Raw genomic sequence first — 22,923 nt, 5'->3', positions numbered from 1 at the left:
TTATATTGAGACATTTCACATCCAGGTCAAATTCTGGATGAATGCTCGAAACGAGGTGGCTTGCAAAAAGGAGTCAATGATAAGCAAGAAAGAAGGGGGAATAAATGAACCCAGCAAAACAAACCAAAAAATTCACTAGAAAACCTGGCTTAATGATGCCCTGTATGAGAAAGAAAAAAACAAAACAGAATTCATACCAAACCTAACAGCTAAGATTTGTTGAGTGTTTACTATGTACCAGGTATTATGCTAACTCAAAGTTTTAATCACCAAGCTACATTTGCCTTTCAAGGCCAACGAACACAGAAAAGGGAGGGTTAAGTGGGGATTAAATTCACTTTAATTTAGGTTGAGTATGGATATATATGGAAGAGGACAGAAAACAAAAGAAAAACTTGTCAAGAAAGCCCATTAAAAAACAACTGAGGGGCTTCCCTGGTGGTGCAGTGGTTAAGAATCTGCCTGCCAGTGCAGGGGACACGGGTTCGATCCCTGGTCCAGGAAGATCCCACATGCTGCGGGGCAACTAAGCCCATGCGCCACAACCACTGAGCCTGCGCTCTAGAGCCCGTGAGCCACAATTACTGAGCCTGCGCATCACATCTACTGAAGCCCCACACGCCTAGAGCCCGTGCTCCGCAACAAAGAGAAGCCATCGCAATGAGAAGCCTGCGCACTGCAACAAAGAGTAGCCCCCCGCTCGCCGCAACTAGAGAAAGCCTGCATGCAGCAATGAAGACACAATGTAGCCAAAAATAAATTAATTTTTAAAAAAAGAAAATTTCCTAAAAAAAAAAAAAACAATTGATTCCTTTGATAAATGGGAGCTACAAGAAGATGTTAGAATTATGAGCATATGACGCTAAACTTGTTGGAAAAGGTTTAATAACAGCACATGATCCTTACAGTTGACCGTAATTCAGAAATAAGGTACTTTTTAAAAAAAATACAAATACGTACAGATAAAAACACGTGGTAAAATGTTAACTGTTGGTCACTGTGCTATTCTTTCTACTTTTCTTTATGCTTCAAAACGTTCATATAAAAAATTTGAGAAAAGTAACACTTCATATCAGTATTTATGGTTCACAACATTTCTCTTCAAGGAAAGAAAAAAGGAACATTTAGTTTAGGGAGGCACAAAAAAGCAAAGAAAACTTAAGTGGAGGAGACTGTCTTGAAAAAGGCAGGAAAAAAATACATTTTTCAGAGACAGGAGCAAAAACAGAAAAGATAAACAACTAGAGAGATATAACATATCCATCTTGTAAATACTGACAGCAGATATATATTCCAAATACAAATCTAATAAGCCCTAGCTCATCATTACTTCTGGTTCTTCTTACACTTGTACTGTTAAAATGCAATATTTTTGAAAACTGATGGTGCATCATTTTATTAAGGAGAAAAAGGCCATCTTCTTTGCTCCATAAACACAAAATGTTGTCATTTTTAGATTTGTAAAAACCAATTAAAGGGCTTCCCTGGTGGCGCAGTGGTTGAGAATCTGCCTGCTAATGCAGGGCACACGGGTTCGAGCCCTGGTCTGGGAAGATCCCACATGCCGCGGAGCAACTAGGCCCGTGAGCCACAACTGCTGAGCCTGCGCGTCTGGAGCCTGTGCTCCGCAACAAGAGAGGCCACGATAGTGAGAGGCCTGCGCACCGCAATGAAGAGTGGCCCCCGCTCGCTGCAACTAGAGAAAGCCCTCGCACAGAAACAAAGACCCAACACAGCTCAATAAATAAATAAATAAATAAATAATAATTTAAAAAAACAAACTTAAGTATACTTAAAAAAAAAAAAAAAACAATTAAAATGTTCAACCTAATGACGGTTTTCATTTCTACATCATTTATTTCCTCCCAATTACCCCTGTATCCACCTCTGACTTCAGCATTTGTTCACTAACAAACTGCATCAAATAAATTTTGCTGCAGAAACATCATAAAAGAAAGAATACGGTTGCACATCCTTTTAGCAACACAGAATAGGTCCAGGTTCTTGCTGTAAAATGTTACATGATAAAATCCTTCCATCTGAATAAGTAACTGAATAAGAACAACCTATTTCCTTTGGGATCTAACAAATATGTTCACCAATTCCTGAGTTTGTGAAAATTCATGTAGAATATCATCTCCAGACTCATTCTTTAAGAGTTCACTTACATGATCAATTTCACCATATCCATACAGCAGTGTATCTACATTCACCTTCTGATTTGTCTCATAATTATGAATATGTTCCTCTGTCAGTTTTCTTCTCTTTGCCATTATGGACAGAAAAAAAATTTTTTTTTCATTCTCAACTGTGGTTAATGAAAGGTACAAGGAGAAAAATAAAAACTACAAAAACAGTGACTCCAAACTTCTTTCACACTTCCTTGAAAGATAATGCAAAACTCTGCACAATGCATGAAGAAAAGAATGCTACATATGATGATTTATTTCACCACTGCACCAGCCTTCTAGGAAACCCCATCACTGTTCCACTTATAAATTTTAGTCTTTTTATTTTAGTCTAGTTGGGAATACATCAATTCTTGTTATTCACAGTAGTTATGTTCCATAAAGTCACCACAAATACTTATTTAGCAAATACTGAATGACTGCCCCTAGGGAAAATACAAGATTAGGTTGCTACAAGCCTCTGATCACAACATTTCATCAAATGATCAATTCATAACCTTGTGTTATGTGCATTTCCATTTAAAGACATCTTAATTATATTGTTGATTCATTAACATTGAATTCACAGCCAACAGCACTGTAAACTCATGCCTCAATGAATTTTTTTCTACGACACATCATAGCCTTCTTGTGCTTAGGAACACTAGATAGCACCTCAGCAGTACGCTTGGGGGCCATTTTAAACACTGAAATCACCAACAAAAAGTACAAAAATGCAAAAAATGTGGCACTAAATATACCACAAAAAGGACGTAACAGGAAGGCAAAACAGTGCTTTGTTGAACCTCAGCTGGGAATCTACACACCGGGAGACTCATGTATTTTGCCCTGCATGTGTGCATGTCCAGGAATGACCATGAAAAGCTCTGTGAGTATCGACTGACTATGACCCAGAATGATTTATCAATAATAACAGTACACATAAACACTTCTTCCTAGACAACCAATCACAAAATATACAAGATGGTCTATTAAGTCTTTTGCTAAGCGGGTTTTAACCTGATAATAAGATATAATCACCAGTAACAACATACTCTGAGAACCTTGTAAACAGTAAAAAAATGTGTTTTGGGTATAAAGGTAATACTACAGACACACCATTAGTAACATATTCACAACTAGCATCTCTTAAAAGTTGCATCTTATTCGAAATTCTAAAACAGCTATTTGAAGGAAAATATAAACATTATCATTACCCTGTATCCTCTTTCATCTACAGATCTCAAAACCTTGTTGTTATGGGATAAATTGGGTTACCCCCAAATTCATATGCTGCAAGTCCTAATCCCCAGTACCCCAGAATGTGACCTTATTTGAAAAATGGCCATCAAGGATGTAATTAGTTAAGATGAGGTCACACGGAGCAGGGTAGGCCCTTAATTTGACTTGTGTCCCAATAAAAGAGGAAACATCGTCACAGACAAGCACACAAAGAGAATGCATGTGAACGATTGCTTGCAAACCACCAGAAGCTAGGAGAGAGGCCTGGAATGGATCCTTCCTTCATAATCTTTAGAACGAACCAACGCGGAGGACACCCTGATGTTGGATTTCTAGCCTCCAGAACTGTGAAACAATACATTTCTGTTACTTAAGCCACCCAGTTTGTGGTACTTTGTTATGGCAGCCCTAGCAAACAAATACACTTAAATAAATATTTTTGAGTTCAAAACATTCCTGTCAAGTTACCCAAGTACTACCATCTGTGTTTTAAAGGTGATCCACAGAAATAAATAACTTATTCTGAATAATTCAATCACAGATAAACTTGATTTTGAAATTTAGAAGTTTCTAGTTCGAATTACATTATTTCCATACCAAACAACTTTTTAAATGGCAAAAAAAATTTACACAAAATTGGCAAAAGACACATTTCTCTAAACGATCTTTAAAATACAAGCTCAAAAAAAAAAAAAAAAAAGCTTTTTAGAGAGCAAGAGCAAGTTGGCAATGCGTATTACAATTCTAAACATGCATGTCCTCTGACCCAGAAACTTTCCTTCTGGGAAACAACAACAGGAAATAACGTGACTTCCAGTAACAGGTAGGTAAATAAATTATGGAATATCCATGTAATAGAAATTGGTGCTTCTATTAAAATGAATGTCTATACAGTATAACATGAAAAGATAAAAATACGTTAAATGAAAAAGAGAACCACAGAACTTTATGTATATGTGTACAGGATTACGTATTTTAATACAGGTATAAAAGATATGAAAATATAAAGAAATAGTAGTAGTCATCTTTAGGATGTAGGGAAAAAGTGGCTTCCACTTTTCAAATCATGTATTTCTGTAACTTTTAAAAAGTTATAGAAATGTACTATTTTGGTAATCAGGGAAAAAAAGAATTTTTTTTTTTTTAGATATAGGCAGTCCCAAAATTATAACTGACCCCAAACCCCACAGGAACAAATGTGCTTTGTTTCTCCAAATCAAAATACTAGGGAAATAACTAACCTGGTCTGATAAATTTTCTTCTCTAGGAAACAGTGGCTATAGTCAAGTATTATTTATATTTCAAATGTGATACATAGTTAAGTTAAATGCTGCTCACAAATATCTATCTTAAGCTTTCTGGAACCAACAAAGCAAGAGAGCTAAACAAGCCAGGATAAGTGATGCGTGAAGATAAATTCTGACACCCAAATGTAAAACTCCAATGAATTTTTCTACAGAAAATGCTATAAAGCTCAGTTAAATATAATTATTGACAGAGTATTACACTTAGGTATAATGTGTTTTAAAGATTGGTTTGAAAACCTATTTATGATATCTAGCAGTATTTCCATGAGCAAAGAAAAATTCAGAGTTTTTAAAAACACAATTCAGGGCTTCCCTGGTGGCGCAGTGGTTGAGAATCCGCCTGCCAATGCATGGGACGCAGGTTCGAGCCCTGGTCTGGGAAGCTCCCACATGCTGCGGAGCAACTAAGCCCGTGCGCCACAACTACTGAGCCTGCACTCTAGAGCCCGTGAGCCACAACCACCGAAGCCCACGCGCCTAGAGCCCGTGCTCTGCAACAAGAGAAGCCACCGCAATGAGAAGCCCATATACCACAACTAAGAGTATACCCCACTCGACGCAACTAGAGAAAGCCTGCGTGCAGCAACAAAGACCCAACGCAGCCAAAAAACAAAAAAGCAGCTCCATATCAATTACTTACTAAATGTTTAATCCAGCCAGAATCCTCTGCCTACCATGCCTCACTAGTTGCTGTAAATATAGATTTTCCTCTTCCCTTCTCTCTGAGTAACTCAAAACTCCAACTAGAGCAATGCAAAGTTCACTTATATCCATCTCTAGAAATTTAATGTTCACAAGATGCTATATTGTGAAATTAAAAAGGTGCTGTGTAACTCCATTCTTGTATAAAAATACGTCACATACAGCCCCAATATATATGCAGAGAAAAGACTGCAAAAATAAATACTAAATTGTCAACACTGATTATCTACAAGTGTTTTTTTTCTTTTAGGTTCTTTAATTGTTTAATTGAACAAGTGAATGTGTAGTTGATGTATTTTACGATGCTGAATTTTTAAAAGATGAAGACATTAGTCACTTGGAATTAGTGAATAACACCAATAAATAATTCAGAATGCTTTTTTTTTTACTTTAAATAATCATATTGCTAATTTTGTGATAGAGATAACAAATAACCAAATGGCTACTTCACTCAAGGCAGCATGTTATTTCCCTATTCCTAAAGTAAAATTATTGTTTACTGACACTTTTTAAAGGATGTCTAATATAATCATATAATGATCATCATAAAATATATTCTAAAAAATTAAGAATTAAATAAAACTAAAACATAAAATATTTAATGAAAATGCTTATTCTCTAAAATTATCACCAATAATTACCAATAAGAATTTGGAATGGTACAACTCATAGTCATGAAAACATTTTAATGAGTTCTTTGATAAAACCAAAACTTAACATACAGTAACTTACATGTCTTGGTTGACAGCCCACAATAATGTTCATATGGAGATGTAACTAGATTAAAAAATTATTTATAACGGATATGTTTACAAGCCCATATCCCTTTTATGCATTCTTACCTACATACAGGTATACAGGTAACATACACAAGACGATTATGTGCCTGGCACTGTGCTAAGCCCTTTGTTTGTTTAATCTCATTTAATCCTCATAACACCATGAGACAGGTATACCATCATCCCTACTTCACGGATAAAGGCACTAAGATATAAACATTTCCCTATTGATTGAACTGTTGTCCTTTTGTTAATAATACTTAAACAACAAGGTTATGTTTTAATAATCTATTTTCAAAACATACTTAAAACTGTATAAATACTTGGGGCTTTACATTATTTTTTCTTCAGAACAGTCCTTTCTTGATGGCTAGGAACTGCTGAAATTAACTGCTTTGAAGGGGAAACTCCAACATAAATATACTATCAATCAAATAGCTGCTTTACTTCAATTTCTTTTTAAGACTAGCAAGAATGAACCCTCAGAATATACTGCCAGAATTTTTGTTCTGTGCTTTCTTAGATTCTTTTTAGTATATTTGGCATTCATTCATCACAGAGACAATTAACTATATTCTTACTTTCTATATTCTTGATGCTGACATAGGAATGGTGGGGGGGAGGGGCTTATAGACACCAGAAGAGTCGGAGCCTCCCAGGACTAGATAATTCCTAAAGATAACAACTTGCCTACCAACACCTGCCTTTCATATGCAAACTGACCAATCCAGAGTTTATTCCACCAACTATCTCCTTATCTAACTCTCACACACCAAACCCATATTTCCCTTACCTTAAATCATCCCAGGGCCAGGTACCAGGAAACAAGAAACCAACCCTATAGACCAAAGCCTGGAGGAATTAATCAAACTAGCCAATCCTAAACTGTTTATTCTGCCTAGTTTGCCTTTCCCAGGAAAACCTCAATAAGGCTACAACCCTAAAATCTCCCCTGAGCCCTTGTTTTCTGCCTCCTGACTACCCTGGTATCTTCCCCTGCAGCTCTGTGTGGCATGCAGTGACCTCCTCTCTCTGGAACCAGTGAGCATAATGAACTTCCAAGCCTCATTCTCTCTTCCCTTTATGGCCACAATGACTTTACCATACCATATCCAACATATCCAACATGTACATTCTTAGAACAGTTTACAAATTTACAAATTTAAATTTAAAGGTCAACTTATCACTTTGGGAGGGGCAGGTTTAAAAGTATGAATAAGCAGAATTTAAGTGTCTGTTCCTCAAAATATCAGTACACAAACTATACCTTCTGTTATAGACTGTATGTTTGTGTCACCCCCCTCCCCCAAATTCATATGCTGAAATTCTAGCCCCCAGTGTTATGGTATTAGGAGGTAGGGCTTTGGGAGGTAATTAGGTCATAAGGGTGAAGCCCTCATGATTAGTGCCCTTTCTTAGACAGCTCCCTCACCCTTCTACCATATAAGGACACAATGAAAGGATGGCATCTAAGAACCAAGAAGCAAGTCCTCACTAGGTAACAAATCTGCTAGCACCTTGATCTTGGATTCCCCAGCCTCAAAAACCGAGAGAAATACAGGTTTGTTGTTTAAACCACCCAGACTATAGTAATTTTGTTGTAGCAGCCTGAATGGACCAAGAAATGTTCTAATTAATTACTCTTCAGTAAATAAACTTTTGAAAATAAACGATGAATCTAACTCCCATCATTTATGTGCTTCTCACAAGAACAAAAAAGGCATCTATGTTTTTTCTGTTATTACTATATCTTTAGAGTCTAACAGTAAAGGAATCGAATTTATTTTTTATCTTGCTCCGATATAACATTACCTCTAAACAAAACAAACATACACTTTTGGGAAATTTTGGTGTAATTTTTGAATATGAGCTCCAACAAGGTAACTGAAGACTAAACATAAAGAAGTACTTTCATGGTTAGCACAATGTTTAGGACAAAGCAGACATCCTCTGTTGAATAAATGCCTGAATTTCAGTTGTAAATGAAAAGATATGTATTGTCTATCTCAAGGAACATATAGAAACAGCATATAGCCACTTCAGTGTAAGGCTTACCTAAAATTACATTCTCACACTAACATTAATGGCTTTTTTCTTTTAAGAAAACATTTATTGAGCACTTACCACATGCCAGGCATTGTTCTTTGCACTTCACGTGATATCTCACTTAATCCCTTACAACCACCCTTGGCATGATTATCCGAATTTTACAGAAAAGAATACTTAACACAGAGACTGAGCTATGTGCCCAAGATAACATAGCTAAGAAGTGAAAGAGCCAGGATTTGTATCCAAGCACTCTAATTCCAGAGCCTACCCTTTTATTTTTAAAAAATTAACAGATAATATGTCTACATTTTATTTTAAATACATGTAGGGAAAAATCTGTGTCTATCATCCATGTCTTCTACCAGTCTAGTTCTCACCCCTCATCTTACCTCTGCACCAAGAATAAATACCATTATTAGTTGGATATATTCTTCCAGGGTTTTTCTTAATATGTCTATAAGCGAATATAAATGTATATTTGTCTTTTTTTTAATCCAAAATACAGCTTTATACACAATGTTCTACACCTTGCTCTTTTTACTTAATTTATCTTAGAGCTCTTTCTATATTAATATGCAAAAAACTCCTTCATTCTCTTCATAACTATATAGCATTACACTGACTGAATTATTTTACCAGTTCCCAACAGACTGTCATAAGATTGTTTCTAATATTTGCTATTATAAACAATGTTGCAGTAACACTCATTTTGTATATGTACAAACGTAGCTATCAAATCAAGAGCTATACTCTTGGGACTTCTTGGAGAAAGGGTTTGTGCATTTGTAATTCTGATATATGCTGGCAAAATAACCCTCATAAGGGTTTATCAATTTACACTAACAACCTATGAACACTTATTTACTGACAGCCTCACTATACAGAGATGGTACCCCAGTCATACACAGTCTTCTGCATTTCTCTTAGTATGAATGAGTCTGAAGAGTATTCACTATTTAAAAGTCATTTGTATTTCCTTTTCTGTGAAGTGCCTCTTCCTATCCTTTGCCCATTTTGCTACTGTCTTCTCCTTATCTCATCAATTTCTAGGAGTGCTTTATATCTCGGAGACTTGCATTTTGATTTCAATATAAATATTAAAATTCATAAATATTTCCTATTTGTCTTTTAACTTTTACAGTGACTTCTACATAGCAAAATTATTTTTACTTCCATGCAGTTTACTTTATCTTTTCACAATTCAGAAAGGATTTCCTGACTCCAAAATAATTTTTAAAAAATTAGTCCATGTTTTCTTTGAGCACATTTATCACTGTAGCCTTTACATTTAAATATGTGATTCATTTGGAATTTATCCAATACATACATGGTGTGAGGTATTAATCCAACTTTTTTATTCCCTAGATGATGCTCCTACTTATACCAAGATCATTTATTGACTATCCCTCACTTGAATTTTTTTCTCCGTTGATTATAAGTTTATGTCTGGTCTTTCTATTCTATTTTATTTAATATGTTTATTTGTGGGGCAGTTTTAACTACCAAGGCTTTAAAATTAAAATATGTTACTATCTATTTATATATATATATATATTTCGCTCTCGTTTTTCAGAGTTTTCCTGGCTACATTGGTTTATTTTTTCCATATGAACTAGAGAATCCATTTGTCGAGTTCCTGGGGGGGGGTGGGAAACACTTGCTATTTTTATTAGGATCATATCAAACTGATATTAATTTTAGAGAAACTGACAGGTCTATGTAGGTTGAGTATTCCTACCCACAAATGTGGTTTCAATTTTTCAAGTTTTTTCTATCCCTCATATGTGCTTTCAAGTCTTCTTCATATTATGTCTCACACATTTCTTAGGTTATGCCTAAGTCATTTTGTCTTTTTCTTGGTATTGTAAATGCTGCCTTTGCTTTGATTGTTGACATCTAATTGAATCTCGTTTCCACTAAGTTTTGTTTTTTAATTGAGGTGTAGTTGATTTACAATATTATCTAAGTTTCAAGTGTACAACATAGTGATTCACAATTTTTAAAGATTATACTCCATTTATAGTTATAAAATATTGGCTACATTCTCTGTGCTGCGCAATATATCCTTATAGCTTATTTACTTAATACATAGTAGTGCCTCTTAATTCCCTACCGCTATCTTGCCCCTCCTTCCTTCCCTCTCCTCACCTGTAACCACTAGTTTGTGCTCTGTACCTCTGTTTCTTTTTTGTTATCTTCACTAGTTTGTTTTATTTTTTAGATTCTAGAACTTATAGGTAAAGCACCTAAACTTTCCTCCAATTGTCTTCAGAAACTCCTAATTCTGCTCCTTAGGGTCTCTTTTAGCCTTACCCTATCCCTTCCTCACTTTCATTTCTCTTTCGCAGAAGCAACATCATTCTCTCAGAGGGCACATTTCCCAGGGGCTCTTGCCTACATACCAGCACATATACAATTTATAGTTACAATTATTTCAGCTATTAGTGAAATCAAGAACTTCTATGTGACTGCATCTTATGATTTCAAAACCTTTGTTTCCTTGGGGACTTCCCTGGTGGCGCAGTGGTTAAGAATCTGCCTGCCAATGCAGGGGACACAGGTTCGAGCCCTGGTCCAGGAAGATCCCACATGCCGCGGAGCAACAAAGCCCATGTGCCACAACTACTGAGCCAGCACTCTAGAGCCCGCAAGCCATAACTACTGAGCCTGCGCTCTAGAGCCCACGAGCCACAACTACTGAGCCTGCGCTCTAGAGCCCACGCGCCACAACTACTGAAGCCCGCCCGCCTAGAGCCCGTGCTCCGCAACAAGAGAAGCCACCGCAACGAGAAGCCCGCGCACTGCAACGAAGAGTAGCCCCCGCTCGCTGCAACTAGAGAACGCCCGGGTGCAGCAACGAAGACCCAATGCAGCAAATATAAATAAAATAAATAATTTTTTTTTAATGATGAACGGTTAAATAATCATTAAAATATCCCTAAACAGTATTTTAAAACCATGGGGAAATATTTACTAAAGAGTTATTCAATTATTACTGAAAAAAAAAGTTGAGAAAGAAGAACATATTCCCAGTCCATAATCAGAAACATATATGAGTATAGAAAAACTGTCAAATGACAGCAGTATTTATCTGTGCATGATGGCATTATGGTTGATTTTTATTTTCCCTACATTTCCTGATTCCCCTCCCAAGAATATGTGATAAGGGACTTCCCTGGTGGCGCAGTGGTTAAGAATCCGCCTGCCAATGCAGGGGACACGGGTTCAAGCCCTGGTCTGGGAAGATTTCACATGTCGTGGAGCAACTAAGCCCGTGTGCCACAACTACTGAGCCTGCGCTCTAGAGCCCCCAAGCCACAACTACTGAAGTCCGTGTGCCTAGAGCCTGTGCTCCACAGCAACAGAAGCCACCACAATGAGAAGCCCGTGCACTGCAACGAAGAGTAGCCCCCACTCACCACAGCTAAAGAAAGCCCTCATGCAGAAACGAAGACCCAACGTAGCCAAAAATAAAAATAAGTTTTAAAAAAAGAATATGTAATAAAACTATGAAAAACTAAAAATGTGTTATTTCAGAATAGTATGACACCCAGTAAAGGAATAAAATGAAACTAAACTTAGATATTAATAAAGAAATAAGGTATTTTAAAATAACGTGAAAAACACATTACTAAAGAATTACAGAATGTTTTCCTTATGGCCAAGAAAAGCTAAAATAAAATTCTGCCATACTAGAACTGAAGAAAAAAGAGTAATTCCAGGTAAATAAAATATTATGGTTTAAAGAAAGCCACCAAAATTCAAGAAATTTCCCTTTTAACAAAATTAACTCCAGTAATACAACTGTACACAGCACAGATTTTTCTAGCATATAAAGTAATCACAACAATTCATTAAGATATAAAAATAATTATTGCCTTTTAAGTTCCATCAGCATGGGGAAAAAAAAAAGCCATAGAAGCTGAAACAAGATAAACCATGGACTTTTTAATATGGATTCTTTATTAATGTTTCCCACTTTTCTACTCACTTAACACAATCCTAGTCCAAAGAAACCCTATAACAATGGCTGAATACATTTTCTCTATTAGTTTTAATATGTATCCCAAGTACCTGATATGCCTTACCGCCTAGGAAATCTTAATATCTATGAAGTGAGACTTGATTTATTTCTTCAAAGCAATTTTAAAAATACATGGGGTTTGTGAGAAATGAGCTTTAACAGTGCTACACTCATATGACATATCGGGGACGTGCAACCCAAAGAATACAGTCGGCCCTCCTTATCCGTGAGTTCCGCATCTCAGCATTCAACCAACACGTGGATGGAAAATACAGCTGACCCTTGAACAAGATGGGTTTGAACTGCAAGGATCCACTTACACATCAGTTTACTTCAATAAATATAATGCCTGTATTTTCATTTTACAGATCTTTGTGTAAGGGAAAGTTTATGCTCAGAGATCACAAAATGTGTAATATAAAACTAGGGTTTGAGTTCTGATTCTATCCAAACTGTTTCAGCTTCTTGCCCTTGGGTGAGTCACTTTCAATCCCTTTGTTTTTAAGGCAAAGATAGCAGTATAGAGCCTTTCACTTGCATGGGGGATCAGTACCCCTAACACCCATGTTGTTCAAAGGTCAACTGTATTTGGGGAAAAAAAAAAAAAAATTCCAGAAATTTCCAAAAAGCAAAACTTGAATTTCCCATGCCAGCAGCTATTTACATATCATTTACATTGTACTTATAGCTATTTACATTGTATTAGGTATTACAAGTAATCTAGAAATGATTTAAAATATATGTGTAGGTTATATGCAAATACTATGCCATTTTATATAAGGGACTTGAGCATCCATGGATTTTGGTATCTTCGAGGGTCCTGGAACCAATCCTCCACAGATTCTGAGAGACGACTGTACTTATACTAAGGTGACAGAACCTAGACCATCTTGGCTATCATTTGTAACAAGAATCCTGAGTAACTGCTCAAACTGTGAAACTTTCCATACTCCTGTTCTTTCAAGGAACATATGTGGCTCACTTCCAATCAGATAAAAACACTAACATACCAAACACAAAGAGAAAATCATTGGTTCCAAATCAATTAAAGAAGGCTCTATTTGTTAGACTGTTCAGATTAGGCATCTACTACTATCATTGCTTCTCTGTGGGTTAATGGTTTTATAAAGCATTCACCAAACCAATGCATCCTACAGAGAGATACATGGCAGACTTGATACAACATAATTAATCCAAATTCCAATGTTAGCCACCAAATCAGTTGTGCCTGGCAGTTACTATGGACCTTGGATAGTAGCACAGCACAGCATTAGACAACAAAGGGATAGAGAATATGATATATAACAGAGGAAAGAAGACTGTGTGTTACCACAGTAAGTTTTTGTTCCTTTGTTTAAATATTCTTCATACCACACAAGGTTATAATGAAATACCAAAGTGGTATCACAATGCAAGCATCTTGATAAAATAATGATTCATTTCAATAGGCCATCAATAGAATGGCAAAAAAACAATCTTTGCATTAGTATTTGATCTGCCTCAAATAGAAGATACTATTGTAAATAATTCTAAACATAAGCACAATTTAGTGAATAAGGTAGGAGACTGGTAGACTTAAATTTTCAGATTCAATTTATAGCTGTTCACCAGTCACCTGCTGTTTTGACAAGTTACTTACCAACTTGTGCTGCCATTTCTCCGTAAATTTATCCCCTAAGATGAGGATAATTCTTGCAAATTGTGTCACAAGCATTTTGAAAGGAACCATGAGTTATTGTGTAATGCTCTTGAAATTCCTCAGATGTAGGGTCCTACACAAAGTAAAGTATTATTATACATCTCTCTAACAGTAGTCATCTGTTTGCATTATGATTTTTTTTCCCTACCCTCGACACTGTGATTCTTGGGACACTAACCTTTCTCAAAGTAAAGCATCCAAAGCAAGCCTCCATTCCTGAACCAAGTAATTATTTTTTCAAGTCTTCATATCATCCACATCCTTCTCTTCCTTAAAAGGTATTATGAAAATTAGGAGTTATAAAACATAATGAGCTTCTTTGGTTCATTAAGGAATATATGGGATTATCTGAATTTTTTAATCCACTCTTATATGAATAATTTTATTTCCCACATATATACATTTATTTTGCTATACTGCTTTTTAAATTTCAACTATATTTTAAGGAGTTCATTTATAGATTTATGTTTTATGAACAGAGAGAGCAGGTCAGAAAATGAAGAAGCAAGAAAGGCAAGCAAATTACTGCTATATGACCAAAATGTTTTTATTGGAATGATCAACAGTAGAAATTACCATTTTGGGCCACAAAAAAAAGAATCAATGCTCATAATATTTTTATCTTCAGTAGAAGAGTTGAGCACAAGCTACAAAAAATTTTATCATACTATTCAAAACTTTATCTATTACTGGCTTTGCAATGAAGTCAGTCTTCAGTTCAAGATAAAACATATATATTTGAATTTTTAGTTTGTGTTGATACAATATTACATCTGAAACTAGAATTCTCAACCTTCTTACACGGTTCCTAAAATGGCTTCTCTTTGAATTTATGCACAGGGAAGGGACTGGGGAGGGATTAAAAAAATATGATGTCATCATTGTATACGTTTAGTCATAAAATAGTAATTTTTAAGAGTTTTTTAAACCCTCAGAATTACATTAAAATAATGACATAAACTGGTTTCCTCCTTGAATAAATATTCCTCTACCTTCTAAATATGGCAGGGGCAAAACTTTGTGGGAAAAAGATAAAACCACAGGGTTTAGAGTGTTCTCTTAATATTTGCTACTCTAGTGGTTAAGCTCTTTTAACTTCAGTTTCCTCATATGAAAAAGAGGGACCATAACACCTGCCCTAGCTAACAAGCAAGACTGTTGTGAGGATTAAATAAGATACATAATCTATTCAAAAGAACTTTGTACACCATAAAATGCTATTAAAACAGTCATTTTTAACAAACTGTATCACATTATTTGCAAATTATGGACATAAAATAGTTTAGCACTGTTTCTAACACAAAACAAATGGAAACAGGTGTGTAAAACATATATTTAGGTCCATGGACACCAAATTTTACCCATGGCTGGCTACACAGTGAGTAAATAATCTTATTAAGAAAAGTACACTTTCTAAATGTGATCTTAAAATTTCCAGAAGCAAATTTGGAAGTACAAAAATATAACTAACAGTTTATTTAGGTGGACTGACCTAGCACTTTGAAGATTAAATATACTATTTACCTGTTAGCTACGAATTAAGGAAAAAATTGAGAGCCTCTAGATTTTAAAAGGTTTAAAAAAATTCCTATGAAGGAAAAATACATACATGAAAGTGAAACAGATGTTCACTTCTCTGGAAATAGTTCAGAAAGAGCTAGTAGTGACAGCAAGGATTATACATATACAAGAGAACGGAGATGAACATGGACGTAATCTGCACTCTTGGTATAATAAAGGAAATGAGTGAAATCTTCCCATGTGGTTACTAGAATGTCCAGAATGGAAACTTCTCCCAACAGGCCATAGGTCAAATCTATTTACTACACCGTAAGGTTGAGTCCTCCAGTAGGTTACCATGACTCTCAAGAATAGCTTATCCTTAATGAATGAGGCGACCTCTTTCTCTTTTACTCCTTAATATTCAGTATGCTTATAAAGCCAATCTCTATAAGAAAACAATTCTTAGCTTTCTGTTTGCTTTCTTCATGACACAAGTTTAAAGCTCTGATGAGGTGAACTATGTTTATTACATGGTCCTAAAATTCAACCAGACTCATTCTGTTACCCAAAGACTTCAAAAGCAATTAAATGAGAACTCTGTATCTTCTAATTCATTCCTCAAACTCACAAATTAAAAAAAAAAAAAAAAAAAAAGGCTAGAAAAGGAGTATATTTAAATCATTAAGGAATTATTCCAAAGGGAAATAATTTTGGTTAAAAACATTATTACATTTTTCCACTCAATCCCCTTAAATCAAAACTGAGGTTAAAAGATTAAGTTCCTATCAGAGCAACTACCTCCCTTTGAACTTTTACTTTTTCCTACCTCTTTAACTAGGTACACTTCAATACATCATTGAATCTGGACTTCTAGCAAGAAAAAGTTTTTCTCAGGATAAGGATTCTCTTCCATAAAGCTATTTCAGCTCTAGATTTATTTTCTTCTGGCTATTTATGTGACCAATCATTGAATTAAACTTAAGGCTTCAATTTCTCCCAGAAATCTTCAATTCTATCCCACAATGACATTTCCCATCATTTAAACTTCCCAGTCTCAAAATACATACCACATCATGTCAAATTTCAATTCTCTCTAGTTATTTCATTTACATATGCCTTAATGCCCAATCCAGGCTCTAAATTTTTCAAAGACAAAGTTTATGCCTTTCATTTTTCTATTCCATAGACTGTGATGTACTCTGGACAACAAGGCAATCCTAAAGAGGTATCAAAAATTAGGTAAACCCACCCTCCCAACTTTATATCGCCAAATATTGCTTCCAGGATGAATCAACAGAGTGATATAAATGTCACAATGTAATCATCACAGTGTCAGCATGACCACAGAGAAGCCTCTTCTGGCTAGTTAAGTTTCTCAGAACCTCACCTATAGGGTTAAAAGCTGTTCCAGGCACTATAATCATCATTATACTATTAGTGCACAGTGTCTACCACCCTTGTGTTGGACACAGAACAGATGTTTAATAACATTTAAAAAATGTAAATCTTAGTAAATTTCAGTAACTATATTGGCAATTTCTTTGTGCTAGCTTTGTACTTTCTACTGGCCCTGAAGCCTCTGACAAGTTACTAAAGCAATACAGAGATATGTTCAGTTATTTCTGTGGGGCATGTTAAGTATAAGAATAGTAACAGCCCCAATACCATGAAAATCTCAACCTGAGGCAGCATTCCAGGCTAAGCAAAAAAGGTAAAGGATCCATCTGCCTCTGAAGCAGTGATAACAAATACATATCAATAAATTACCATTCATGTCTAACAACATGACAACCTCAATGCCTAAGATTATGAAAATCTGATAAGATTCCATAGAATATTCTTCATGAGGTAGAGTACAAGAAAACTACCATTTACCTTGAGTTTCACAGTAATTAAACCTATTGTATTAAGCATCACTACTATTCATCCAAAAAAATTAAATTACAAATCAAGGCAGAAGAAAAGAGATTAAAACCCTATCAAGGAAGGATGAAAACTACACCGTAATTTACAAGTTAGAAAAGTGAGGTTGGGCATGGTGGTGAGATGGTATGAAAAAAGAGTAACATACCTTAATTTAATACCTTAATATCTTATACTTACATTAACCTCTCAAAAGTAGCCTAACAATAGAAACCACTTAAATAATGACGTGGTAAAGAAAGATAACTGCCATAGAAAATACTGAGGTGCCATTATTGTTAAAGTTAAAAGAAACTGTAAATCAGTACAGCTGTAATCTTACCTGAATTTACCATCTTAAGAATTAACTTTTAGTTAACACAACTGAAAGTGAAATTCACATAACAATTTTTCTAAGTGTGGTAATATTTGACTTTAAAATATGTATATCCAGGAAAACAGAACATGAAATGTGACCAAATTCCTCAAAATTCTCATTACCCTACAAATTATTTTAAATTTGGTTTGGATGGCTACTACATAATCAGGACATCTCATAGACACAAAACTTTTAATAGCTAGTGTTATTACTTGAAAGTAAGATACTAGGGAAATAAAAGATATTTCAAACTAAATGAAATCATGTATTTAAAATATAATAGGAAGAACAAGAGAATAATTAGGATTATATTTTTGGCAAGTAAGTGAAAGTAAAAAGCTTTCATCTTAATTTTCCCCCTTTCTGATATATGGAACACAACACAGTAAATTATGCATTTAAAATCTGCCCAGAAAAAAAAAAGAAGAAGATAAAAAATAAAATCTGCCCAGGGTGGCTGAACAGTACTGATAAAAGAGGACCTACATACTGTATATTCTATACCAATATACTTAGTACCAAAGAAGATCTATACACTGCAGGGTGGTTTTCCCTATTGTTTTACATCACCATAATTATGTTCTGAAACCACAGCTTCATACAATAAGGGTTTATAATAGCAGTAGTTAAAAAAAGAAACCACAAAATAATTAAAGTACTTAGAAGCATGCGAACTGCAAAGGATCTATTTAATGCCTGGTTTGCTTTTAAAGCTTGATAAAAAGAAAACATGGGTTTAGGACTAGAGAAATTGTTTGACATTTCAAACTTAAATGATACAATTATTAGAAATAGCAAACAAAAATTTTTCAACTTACCTGGTTTCTTTCTGGATTTTTCATGACCTAGCTGCCCTAGATCATTACATCCACATGTGTATACTGTTCCATCATCCAGAACAAATACAGTATGTCTGAGTCCACATCCTACATCTCGAACCTTTTTATTTATAAAAAAGTCACTTTTTCTGGGCTCTAGTACAATTTCTTCATCAATTCCACCCAAACCTAGCTGTCCAAAAGATGCATTTCCCCAGCACAACATGTTTGTAATTCTTTTGGTCTTCCAGTTTCAATAAAACACTCCCTTCTGAAACACTGGCAAGTTGGAGGTATCCCTACGTCTGAGAAGATAGAAAAAAAGTTAATACGACTTCAAAGGAAACAATGTATAACTGCTCTTTCAAGTGCTAGGCTACAATAATCACTATGTAGTAAACATGAAATTTATAATGTGTTACAGAAGTACCATTCAATTTCAAAAACCAATCAGTTGTTATTTTTTAAATTATCATACAGAAATGTTTAGGAAAAATACATCACTCCCCATGATTCTTTGCAAAATCTAAATATTAACTAGTTTTGACTTTCTGTTGCCTCATAATAGACTAATCAAATTGAAATATTAAGTATCCTGATGAAGTTAATCGTTTTTTTCCTTTTTGCTTTGAATAATTTCAGTGGGAGCAAGAAATATGACATCTATCCACTGCACCCCAAATCAGATATATACTCTGAAAAATTTAGCCAACTACAGAAACATAAAACCTTGCAATCTCCCTCCAGTCACAGAATAATTAGACTTTCTAACACCTACCTCCACATTAACAGAAAACTGAAGTTCTTATCTGTACTAGAAATAAAGCCAATAATGGAAACTTTGAGTTTCCCACAACTTAAAAGACTCTTCCAACTAACAGGCCCCAGATAAAATTACAGTTCTCTAGTTAAGCTCTGACCTTAAGAAAATCACCTCCAAATATCATACTTTACAAATCAAAATATTAACACTCTGACCTCACTACTAATTTAACTTAAAAACTAAATCAGTGTACCTAATTATAATACAAAAGTATGCAGTTTAAAGATCAAGACTCTCCCCCAAAATTCAACATTTTCTATTTCGAGTGGGAACCATGACTGAAAAATATCTCCCCAAGGCGATCTACATCTATCTATACCCCTGAGATAATTATTTGAAGATGGAAAAAAAACTGCAAATAACTCTCGGCGCTGCCGAGTTTTCAAGAATAGAAATGCGGACTGGGACACAGAGTATGGTGGCGAAATCTGTAGAACTTTCCAGTACGGTGACTGAATATTTCTTCGCTTATATAGACACGGATAACAAAGAGTCCACTTCATCTAAATCTACACAAATTTTTAGATACATCGCGTTACTAAATAACACAATTACAGGAAGTCAGCCTTATTCCCGTGTAGGTACCCACATTCCTTACACAGAACCTAATAAGTTTCAAAACCCAACTTTCCTAAGTGCGGGCTAGCAAGTGCGGAAGCTGTCTCATTCCATCCATGACCCATCCATTAAGAAAAGTTTGATTTCATTCTTTTGGGGCATCAGAACCCGATAGTTCCCGAGAGTTCTGCACTGTCTTCCCGGTTTTTGTTTTGTTTTTTTAAGGAGAGGACAGGACAACACCCCAAATTCCAACGCACGAGGTTTAACAATACTTTCCTTTAAAAAAGAGGGGTAATGGGAAAGGCGTCCTCTCGCCAGCAACAGGTAGGGGAAAGAGAAGCAGTTTATTCCCATCATTCCCTGAATATGCACTGAGATCAGCTGAGGGGGACCGGGAGAGAGAAATCATCGGCACACACCCAACCTCGCGGGCCGACCAGTCAACTACTGCAGCCGTCCGCTCGCAGCAGCCGCAGAGGCCAGCGGACGAGGCTCGGCACCTCGGCGGCCCTTGTCCCAGGGAGGCCCTTCCCCAGGGAGGTGCGACATTCCAGCCCCCGGGCCAGGGGGCCCGACACTGCCCTCGTTCCGCCCCCCCCACCCCCCGCCCGAGGAAACGCTGAGAAAGCACCCAGCGCCAGGCCGGCCTGTATCCGCCCAGCCCCCTCCCTAACGCCGTCACACGCCCCCGAACCCACCGGGGCAACGACTCACCCTGCCCCTCAAGGCAGGAGAAGCCCAGGGCGGCTGGGGGCGGCGCCTCCCGCAAGAGGGAGGCAGCGCAGCAGCTGAGACAGGTCTCCAGCTCCCGGACCCTCCTCCTTAAGCCAGTGGCTGCGAACACCAGAGCTCCTCCGGTGTCGGTGAAGCTGCTCCGCTGCTCACCTCTTCGGCTCCTGTGAAACTTTACCGGGTTCCTCAGAGAAGAGCAGCCGCCACTGCTCTCTAGCCCAGAGCCAGCCGTCAGCAACCCGGATGGAGCGGGAGGGGAAGGACAGGAGGCGAGCGAGGCGGCGAGCGCTAGGGGCGGGGAAGAGTTGGGGCAGAGACTGGGGAGAAGGGAGAGGGGGAGGAGGCAACGCGGGGGAGGGGTCGGGGTCGGCGTCGGCCGGAAGTGAACCGCGGAGCACGCGCGCGGGCCCGCCCACTTCGCGGCCCGCGCGCCTGCGCCGGAATCCTCCCAGAGCACACCGACCCGGGCGCCTGCGCAGCGTGGTGCTTTGCGTAGCCGTAAGAGAAAAATTCCAAGCACAGAAGTTGGAATTTGCGAGACAAATGGAGGTGTTTGGTGTGTCTTGTCACAGCGTTTCAGCGTGCACTAGGGCCTTTTAGTGAAGGAAATCTCTTCCTTTTTTGGCTAGGTTGTCTTTTTGCTTATTGGTTCCAGTTTCTATTATTTTATTCCACCTTTATCCAAGGAGAATTTGAAGTAGCAGATAAAACATCACAAATACGGATATAAAGGTTGTTGAAGTCTTTTATTTTATCCCTTAGCCCCAACTAGAGCTATTCTGAGGATGCCAGATGTATTGCAGCAATGATGGAGCCTACTGTCATTAAATATCAACACCACCAGTTCAGGCTCCTGATAAAGTGTTGGCTGCCATCACTTTCTGCACTCTCCCTGGAAGATAAACTTATAACGCAGGGCCTCCTTCATTCAGAGAAAATGAAGTAATGTGTATGGCTAGAGTCCCTGCCTCACAAAAACAAACTCCGGATTTCCTAGGCCAGTCAAGGAGGAAAACTTGAAACAAGGCACTCTTGAAATTTTATGTCAGACTTTTCTAGTACCTTGACTTCAGAGTGAATGTTGAGAACCTAGAAAGAATTCCACAGTAAGCCATGTTTCTTTATCTCGCTGAAAAATATATTTCAGATTGGAAAGTGTTTGTGCTAGAATATGTATGGGTTTTAGTTTCTTAGGGCTGCCATAACACTATACCACAAATTGGATGGCTTGAAACAACAGAAATTTATTGTCTCACAGTTATGGAGGCCAGAAATCTGAAATCAAAGAGGCAGCAGGATTGGTTGTCTCTTGGGGTCTCAGAGAATCTTCTCCATACTTCTCTCCTAGCTTCTGGTGGCTGCTGACAATCCTTGGCATTCTTTGGCTTGTAGATGCACCACTCGAATCCCTGCCTCCATCTCCATATGGTGTTCTTCCCTGTGTTTCTGTGTCCAAATGTCCCTCTTATAAGGACACTAGTCATTAGATTAAGACCCGCCCTAATCCATTGTGACCTCTTTTTAACTGGATTGCATCTACAAAGACCCTGTTTCCCAATAAGGTCACATTCTCAGGCACTGGAAGCTGGGACTTCAACCACCTCTTGGCAACCCAATTCAACCCACAACCTTATTTCTGTATATTACAGAAATAAGAATAAAAATGACAAGATACTTAAGCAAAGAAAGCATAATTTCAATATTAGGAGTGGTGATGTTGCCCATGAAACATACTTAATTCTTATTTTGATAGCTTCATTGCCCTTGTAGGGCTTTTGTTGTCTTTTAACCTTCAGGACTTGATGCCTCAGAATATATCATTAAAGGGGAAGTTATGGGATTTGGGTCTTTAAGATATGTAATCGATGCTGCAACAAATAAACACTAAAATATGAGTGTTAACATGATAAGAGTGTATTTTTTACCTTTTTAACATTCCAAGTGGGTGTTCCTAATGAGTCAAAACTAATTTCCAGGAACTTGGGGAGATGAGGGCACCAGGAACTTCCTAAAACTTTTGTCTGGGAGGTGCCACATATCACATCTGCACACATAATGTTAGCAAGAACTACTACACCCCTAGATGCAAGGGGACTGGGAAACATAACCCCTGCTGAGTTCGCTGGTACTACTTTATACCATAGAAGAGAGAGCATGAATTAGTGGACAGCTATCTCTGCTACATGGATGCATCTCTCTCTAGAATATTTTTAAATATAGGTCTTGCTTGTAGAA

At 36.9% G+C, this 22,923-nt stretch overlaps 1 protein-coding gene across 10 annotated transcripts in view; it reads right to left on the bottom strand.

Moving 5' to 3' along the window:
- The window catches only part of HERC4 (HECT and RLD domain containing E3 ubiquitin protein ligase 4), a 130,331-nt gene extending 109,328 nt beyond the window's left edge, over positions 1-21,003 (bottom strand). For 5 of the 10 annotated variants that reach the window (XM_036828346.1, XM_036828349.1, XM_036828350.1 and 2 more), the window contains exons 1-2: positions 20,671-21,003; positions 18,573-18,877 (exon numbers count right to left, since the gene is read on the bottom strand). In XM_036828346.1, coding sequence (XP_036684241.1) covers positions 18,573-18,798 — 226 coding nt within the window. In that variant the 5' untranslated portion in view covers positions 18,799-18,877; positions 20,671-21,003. Of the gene's footprint in view, positions 1-13,910; positions 14,015-18,572; positions 18,878-20,654 lie in introns of those variants that run through there. The other 5 variants (XM_036828348.1, XM_036828352.1, XM_036828347.1 and 2 more) reach the window with 4 other exon arrangements.
- Between the last annotated feature and the right edge of the window lie 1,920 nt (positions 21,004-22,923).

The sequence above is a fragment of the Balaenoptera musculus genome, chromosome 16 (assembly GCF_009873245.2).
Source record: "Balaenoptera musculus isolate JJ_BM4_2016_0621 chromosome 16, mBalMus1.pri.v3, whole genome shotgun sequence".
In the NCBI taxonomy this organism is placed as follows: domain Eukaryota; kingdom Metazoa; phylum Chordata; class Mammalia; order Artiodactyla; family Balaenopteridae; genus Balaenoptera; species Balaenoptera musculus.
Note: the sequence above shows the minus strand (reverse complement) of the source record. Positions and strands in the feature narration are given on the sequence as shown.